This window comes from Cyprinodon tularosa, unplaced genomic scaffold, assembly GCF_016077235.1.
Source record: "Cyprinodon tularosa strain WSP-4 unplaced genomic scaffold, ASM1607723v1 ctg459, whole genome shotgun sequence".
Classification (NCBI taxonomy): domain Eukaryota; kingdom Metazoa; phylum Chordata; class Actinopteri; order Cyprinodontiformes; family Cyprinodontidae; genus Cyprinodon; species Cyprinodon tularosa.
This window is the reverse complement of record NW_024039184.1, coordinates 806,848-814,744: the sequence shown is the minus strand read 5'-3', so window position 1 is coordinate 814,744 and position 7,897 is coordinate 806,848. Positions and strand designations below refer to the sequence as shown.

Below are 7,897 nucleotides of genomic sequence, written 5' to 3'. Positions count from 1 at the left end.
AGATTAAAAAATAGAATATAGTAGGTGGAACCTCTTAAAGTCCAACTCATTTTGGGTAATCCTCGCCTCTTTTGTATACTCAAATGGAAAAGCAAATACCTTAGGAACTGTAAGCCCAAATTACATGTGCAATACATTATTAGAAAGCTAAAACCCTCTAGTTTGGGCGAGTAAAATTGAGTGAGTAGAACAGAGACCAAGCTGCATCCGTTCAAACATGACTCAAAGTAGTCTTTTTTATTCTCGGAAATATTACGTCTTTTTTGAACAGCAGTAATAAAGACATTCTTGAGAAAAGGCAGGTCTCATTTTATTATATTTGTTCTACATCGTTACCAAGCTGGAGTAAGATGACAAAGGAGCTGCTTGTCAAGGAAAAGATGGAGGCAGGTCCGGTTAAGCTTTTATTAAATACAGGGCATGATGGAGGTCAGAACAGTCAGTTCATACAGAGACCATGATACATCCAGCATGTCAGTCACTCCAACACAGAGTCACCTCAAACGTAACGGATCAGAGAAACAGTCGTTTAGTGTCTGAGTAAAACAACCATGGTTAAAAACACGAAAAGTATTCACACCCCTTCATGTTCACAGCCTGTAACAGACAGAAGGATAACCTTTCCAGATGGTGGTAGCCAAGAGATGGACTGATCTAGCTCCGATTCATTAGTGCTCAATCGCACTTCAAATTAAACACCCTGCAGGCCTGGTGGGGGTGGGAATACTTTTCATAAAGCTTTGCTGAGCTTCATACTTCAGTTTGGCTCTCAAAGCTTCTGAACCTCCTGGGTCGCACAACGGGCTGGTACCGGCTACAGTCTTTCTTTCTGAGATGGTTAAACTAAAGGCTGGGGTGGGGGTGGTGTTGGTGGGGGGGTTATGGTTGTGCTACAAGGCTGAGCCGCTCAACAACATGACAACTAGGCTTCATGCGCTATAAGAAAAGATCAGAGTCCAGGAGCTAACATCTGCTTCCTTATATGGGCTTATGACATCACTGGAACATCCTTGAAAGTAGGCAGTTTCTGATGCTCCCTCTGCTGGAGCAGCTGGCCGCCGGCTTCCTGTGACTGAAGCTCCTTCCATGCTGCTAAGCTCCGTCTCATCAGCAGGTCTATGTGGCGCCTGGCTGCGGACCAATGAGAAGCTCCGACTGCTGCGGGGTGGGGGGTTAGTAGGAGTTTAGATGTTGGGGGAAGATCAGGCAAACTTCTTCTTGGTGGCGGTGAAACGCTCCATGTACTGAGGAGACAGAAAGAGAGAGCAATGAAGACCTGGTGGACCGGCCCAGAAACGGACAGCCAGACCAGAACTCTGCTGGACCAGTAGCTTCCTAAAGCAGATCTGTGCAACTTTTAGCCACCAGGGGGCACTAGGCCTGTAACCTCCAGATTCAGCGCCTCCTGCAGGCCACTAGCTGCACTGCTCAGTCTCTAAATGAACCAGTCTGGGTTCTGGTTCTGGTATCAGACCAGTTTGGACCAGCAGGTCTAGAATCCTGGAGTTTCTGGTAAAGACGAGGAAACATTCCCTCTCTGGATTAAAATCCTCCACCACAGAACCAGAAACATGTCTGATCAGCTGAGGGTCCCAGCTAAGAGCTGTTAGCTTAGCTAGCTTTGGAGATGAAGGATGATTTGATGATCTCAGATTACAGTCACAATGGGGTCAAAGGTTACACAGTCTCTCTTTAAGGACACTACTGGGAATTTAGGTTACTTCTGACATCATCATCATCTCGTCCATCGATGCTCTAGCATATCAGCTACAGGTCTGAACTCATCATCATTTATTCTTCTATGAAGTGTGGTCGGAAAATTTTGTTTCTCTAATTTCATATATTAATTTATGCTATTTACTCTCCATAAAAGTTTTCAACCAGCCTGTTTCACCTGCAAGGCCGCATAATTGCCCTGAGTGACGGTGTTTGTAGACATGACAAACCTTTTTCCCACAACACACTAAATTCTTTCTGAAGAATTTATTCATATACATGCTATTGTTTAACCAAAGTGTCTAATTTATTTGACTCTGACTACTTTCCATTATTGTAAGTAAGGAGGAAGGAACGCTGCCCAGATCAGAACAGGTATGATTACCGTGCAATAAGGGCCGTATGATGAACTGTTCTATTTGAAAAGATTTTTAAAAAGGTGCCGACTGAGTGAAATCCATCGACCGTTTACTTAACAGGAGCAAATAGTTGAATACTTTCTGTTTCTATCTGCGAGGTTTTCCAGACGCTCCATGAAGCTTAAACAGTAGCGGTTTGGTAACCATGGTGCTATGAGCAGACCTTCTCGTATCCCTCCAGCTCTCGGAGATTCTTCACTTCGAACAGGTTCCCCTCCACGGAGAACAGGGACACCTGTGACTCGGCCAGGATAGAGTGAGGGATGGAGGACAGCTCCAGACAGTTCTCCTCTAGACGGAGAACTTTCAGCCGAGGACAGCGGGACACCTCTGTTGACAGCACCGAGATCTGGCAGGAGAGAGAGAGAGAGAGAGAGAGAGAGGAGCTGCTACTGACAGGGTTCCCTGCAGCTTCTATGATGTCTGTACTGAGAAGGGAACCTGGTTCTGGTTGAGGTTGATCTCGATGGCCTGCAGCTCCGACACCTCTGCTGGGACACTCTGAATCCTGTTCCTGGACAGATCCAGCAGGTCCAGCTGTCTCAGGGTTCCCAGTCCTGCGGGGAACTCTGTGATCAAGTTCCCGGCCAGGTTCAGGGTCCTCAGGGCCTTCAGCTGGCCCACAGCGGAGGGCAGCCGCTGGATCCGATTCCCGCTCAGACTCAGGGTCTCCAGCTTCTTCAGCTTCCCGATGTCATCAGGAAGGCCCGCTTCCGCAGAGAGGAGAGCGTTAGAAGAAGCAGAGCGGGAACGTCCCACAGGAGACGCCGTCCAGCGGATACTCACTCAGCTTGTTGCCGTTCAGCGTCAGGCTCTTCAGCAGCAGGAAGTTCCCCACGGAGGCCGGCAAAAACTCGATCTTATTCCCCGACAGATCCACAGTCCTCAGGTTAGCGGTGAGTCTCTGGAGCTCCTCTGGAAACTGAAATGAGCAGAACATCAGGAACTACTGAGAGCGGCGCGGTTAGAGAAGCCAGAATCAGGTTATGATGAGCGACTCCACCCTCAGGCCTGTTCTAGGCTGACCCGTGGATCCAACCACTGACCCGCTGGTAACCAGGGGCTCCCCCAAACCTTGTAGGTACCTAGGTACCAGATCTGCTCTGGACCCCGCCCTTCCTATGACATCATTATATGGCAACTCTTCTCGAACAAACTGTATTGCTCCCGTTTCTTAAGGATCAAATCTCATAAAATTTGCTTCTATATCATTTAGTTCTAAGATTGAACTAAAAAAAAAATTTAATTTAGGCTTATTTATGTTTTTACTTCTGAGGATGAAAACATGTTTAAAATATTTTTTCTAATTTTAAGATTGAAGCTTTTTAGCTTTTAAGGAACAGAGATCAGTAAAATTAGCGACGTGTATCATTTGAGTTTAATTGAAGAAAATGTCATTTAAATGCTTTAGTATCTATTATGCAAAATGAAATCTAATGAAAACAATAATTAAGTATACAACTTCATAGCATAACAGCAGAAAATAAAGGAGAGAGAAAAGAGCAAAGATTGTCCAAAAACAAAGGTTTTGGTTCATTTTCCAGCAAATCAATGGTACTGTGTTTGAATTAATTGGAAATATTTCAATAATGAAAAAGTAGTTAAAAAACACAAGTTGATTAATCTGTGTTCTAAAGGCAAAGGAGGGGCCCTCTGCTCCTGGGCGCTTTAACGAGTTTCCACCAATTAGCATCTGAAAAAGTCATGCTGGTCTAAAAACCTGTTTTCTTAGATCCTGTCGGAGCCAAACAGCATTAATTTAACCGTCAAAGGTGCGCTCGACATCATCTCTGCGCTCATGACTTTATAAATCTATATCAATGATCCATAGAAATCATCCAATCACACACTGCTTCTTTCATCCAATCAAAGTATCCGTTCCTCTTGTTCATTAAAAACTGGATTGGCAGCATCCCTGGGCAAAAGTTTAGGAAATAAAAAGGTAAGATTTAGCCAAACAATATAAGATAAAATAAACTCTTTGATTTAATTTAACAGTATACATAAGCTTACTGCCATTTGCATTAGTATTTAGTTCTCTAAAGGCTTTTAAAAACTCATTATTTACACAATTCAAAACATATAAACATGTATTGACTTAAAACAAGTATCAGTTAAAAATCATGAAATAGGGATCTTGTTAAAATGAAGTTCTCCATAATCTGACACAAAACATGAAATGTTGTTAAAACCCCGAAGTTGAATAAAATCCTCCATGTTCTGTGTGTCTCTGTGGAAGTGAAAGTCCAGCCTTATTGTGGCTTTAACCTTCCACAGCGCCACGGCATCAAGGTGAGCTCCTCCTGCAGTCTGTCTCTGAGGGACAGGTAAACGGCCATCTTTGCTTCACTGATTAAAAAGTTTAAAAGTCGGGTCTTTGGTTTATTTCTTCTATTCTGGCAAACTCCATTATAAAAAGAGCGTTTGTAAAAACCGTCCCAAAAAGACTAAAAACACATTTTCAGACAGACCCTCCCTTACCTCCTGCAGGCCTTTTCCCGTCAGCTGAAACACTCCGGTCTTCTGGGAGGTCTCCAGGTGGGACTTCAGCGCGCTGTTCCCCATGTTAACCCACTGCAGCAGAAGTGGATCACTTCCCACAGAGCTCCTCCTCTTCCTCCTCCTGCAGGTCAGTGGCTGTTAATGAGATCAGAGGGTTAAATCCCTGCAGTCCGAGGCCCCTCCTCATCAGGACTGGGTGAACCAACCAGCAGCTTCCACTTTCTGACAAACATCAGAGCAGAAACCTAAAAACATCTGAAATGTTTCCAGCAGACAAGCTGAGGATGAAGAACTAGACAGAAACCTCTGAGGAGCAGCAGGGTGATGAAGACCTCCATCTGACCTACTGACCTTCCCTCCTCCATCCTGTTCACTGCTGCACAACTGAGCTCCCTGCTTCGAGCAAACCGGGTCTTGGTTCTGATGTTTGTAGGGACGCTCCTCCGGCATCTGTGGACGGGCCAACGCTCAGAGACGGTGGAGAGAACCAGAACCAAGAGGAGAGACAGACCAGCTGACCCACAGAACCATTCAGCTGGTTCTGGGTCAGCGAACCGAGTTTAGCTTTCAGAGACAGGTTCCAATTCATCGTCTGTTAGTGACCCGGTCCAGTTCATCGTCTGTTAGTGACCCGGTCCAGTTAATTTTCTGTCAGTGACCCGGTCCAGTTCATCGTCTGTCACTGACCCGGTCCAGTTCATCTTCTGTTAGTGACCCGGTCCAGTTCATTTTCTGTCAGTGACCCGGTCCAGTTCATCTTCTGTTAGTGACCCGGTCCAGTTCATTTTCTGTCAGTGACCCGGTCCAGTTCATTTTCTGTCAGTGACCCGGTCCAGTTCATTTTCTGTCAGTGACCCGGTCCAGTTCATCGTCTGTTAGTGACCCGGTCCAGTTCATCTCCTGTTAGTGACCCGGTCCAGTTCATCGTCTGTCAGTGACCCGGTCCAGTTCATCTTCTGTTAGTGACCCGGTCCAGTTCATTTTCTGTCAGTGACCCGGTCCAGTTCATCGTCTGTTAGTGACCCGGTCCAGTTCATCGTCTGTTAGTGACCCGGTCCAGTTCATTTTCTGTCAGTGACCCGGTCCAGTTCATCGTCTGTCAGTGACCCGGTCCAGTTCATTTTCTGTCAGTGACCCGGTCCAGTTCATCGTCTGTCAGTGACCCGGTCCAGTTCATCTTCTGTTAGTGACCCGGTCCAGTTCATTTTCTGTCAGTGACCCGGTCCAGTTCATTTTCTGTCAGTGACCCGGTCCAGTTCATCGTCTGTTAGTGACCCGGTCCAGTTCATCTCCTGTTAGTGACCCGGTCCAGTTCATCGTCTGTCAGTGACCCGGTCCAGTTCATCTTCTGTTAGTGACCCGGTCCAGTTCATTTTCTGTCAGTGACCCGGTCCAGTTCATCGTCTGTTAGTGACCCGGTCCAGTTCATCTCCTGTTAGTGACCCGGTCCAGTTCATCGTCTGTCAGTGACCCGGTCCAGTTCATCGTCTGTCAGTGACCCGGTCCAGTTCATCTTCTGTTAGTGACCCGGTCCAGTTCATTTTCTGTCAGTGACCCGGTCCAGTTCATCGTCTGTTAGTGACCCGGTCCAGTTCATCGTCTGTTAGTGACCCGGTCCAGTTCATCTCCTGTTAGTGACCCGGTCCAGTTCATCGTCTGTCAGTGACCCGGTCCAGTTCATCGTCTGTTAGTGACCCGGTCCAGTTCATCTCCTGTTAGTGACCCGGTCCAGTTCATCGTCTGTCAGTGACCCGGTCCAGTTCATTTTCTGTCAGTGACCCGGTCCAGTTCATCGTCTGTCAGTGACCCGGTCCAGTTCATTTTCTGTCAGTGACCCAGTCCAGTTCATCGTCTGTCAGTGACCCGGTCCAGTTCATCGTCTGTTAGTGACCCGGTCCAGTTCATCGTCTGTCAGTGACCCGGTCCAGTTCATCTTCTGTTAGTGACCCGGTCCAGTTCATTTTCTGTCAGTGACCCGGTCCAGTTAATTTTCTGTCAGTGACCCGGTCCAGTTCAGTGTTTCTCTGTGAACTCTAGTGATTAATGAGGATCATCTTCATCACCTCCCAGGTTTAATAGTCATCCTCACCCTGAGTCACAGATTAGATTTTAACCATAAACTGTTAATCTGCTGTTATATTTAACTGTGTATAACAGAAAGGATTTAAGCTCATTACTAATATTAGGACTTTTATTGTTTTTTACTCAAAGTCTTTGATCCTCACTAAACTAACTAAACATTGACTGATTATTGCCTTTATCGTTGCTGCCAAACAGGGTTTCTTATTTTCCAGCCCCCCACTCCCTCCCTGCCCCTCCTCTGAATGGGCTGTTCCGTTTAATCTCGTTCTTCGGACCGATCTTCAGCAGCAGGTTCCGGTCCGTAACTCACCTCCCAGCTGGTTCTGATGAGGTTTCTGATCCGGACCTGGCAACTGGACTCTGGTCAAACCGATGAAAACAAGTTGAGAATCAGCTGTTCCTCCTTTTCCTTTTCCGGTTTCTTCTTCTTCTTCCCTTCCTTTCTGCTGCCTGCTGCCACCTACTGGCCTGGAGTGTTAGTTCTTGGCCTGTGGCTCAGAGAGGAATCTCTGCAGGAGCAAGAACAGTGCAGTAATCTTTAACATGTCCTGTCTCTGGATGGAACCTCCTCCTCATCCTCCTCCTCATACGGAAGAAGCAAGGAAAACACAAACCAGAAATGCAATGATTATGATGATTAGCATGCAGGCTTTAGACCAGATCATTTTAACTGTTTATCTCAATGATTACTGCATTAAAGCCTGTGGTTCACAGACCGTCCTCTTTATTTAAATAACTGTTTAATCCTATCAGTTAGCAGTGACCAGGAGAAGAAAGGAAACAAAGATAACATAAGTGACATAGGAAGGAAACCGTTTCTTTGGGATAAAAATGGTGGATGATGAGTTAAAGCATAACAGCCTGGCAGATCCTTTACTGCCTTTAAGGTCTCTTAAGAACTCTGCAAAGAGATCTGCAGATAAGCTGCAAGGAGGGTTCACAGGCACTGGCCAACATCTTAGAAAAATCTGAAACCATTAAGCCCATTGGTAAGAAAACAGTGGCTTCCATGAGTGTCTCTCTGCAGCTCATCAGCTGCTTCCATGAGGCAGTCGCAGATCGTCTGGGTGCTAATCAGGCGCTGCTCATAACATCACTACATTTCTCTGTCATCAGAAACGGGATCCTTCCTCTGATTGTTTGGAGGAAACCGATCCTCATCCTCCTCCTTTCATCTC

At 46.2% G+C, this 7,897-nt stretch overlaps 1 protein-coding gene across 2 annotated transcripts; it reads right to left on the bottom strand.

The window, feature by feature from the left end:
* Positions 1-381: 381 nt before the first annotated feature.
* lrrc57 (leucine rich repeat containing 57) lies at positions 382-7,180 on the bottom strand. 2 transcript variants are annotated; one of them, XM_038300900.1, is made up of 6 exons: positions 7,030-7,180; positions 4,617-4,772; positions 2,922-3,057; positions 2,577-2,845; positions 2,299-2,484; positions 382-1,244 (listed from the first exon to the last, which is right to left on the bottom strand). In XM_038300900.1, exons 2-6 carry the CDS (start codon positions 4,698-4,700, stop codon positions 1,203-1,205), a joined length of 717 nt encoding a protein of 238 aa, XP_038156828.1. In that variant the 5' UTR covers positions 4,701-4,772; positions 7,030-7,180; the 3' UTR covers positions 382-1,202. The 2 variants fall into 2 exon arrangements, with proteins under 2 accessions (XP_038156828.1, XP_038156829.1); XM_038300901.1 differs by having other exon boundaries at positions 4,617-4,758; positions 7,030-7,153.
* Between the last annotated feature and the right edge of the window lie 717 nt (positions 7,181-7,897).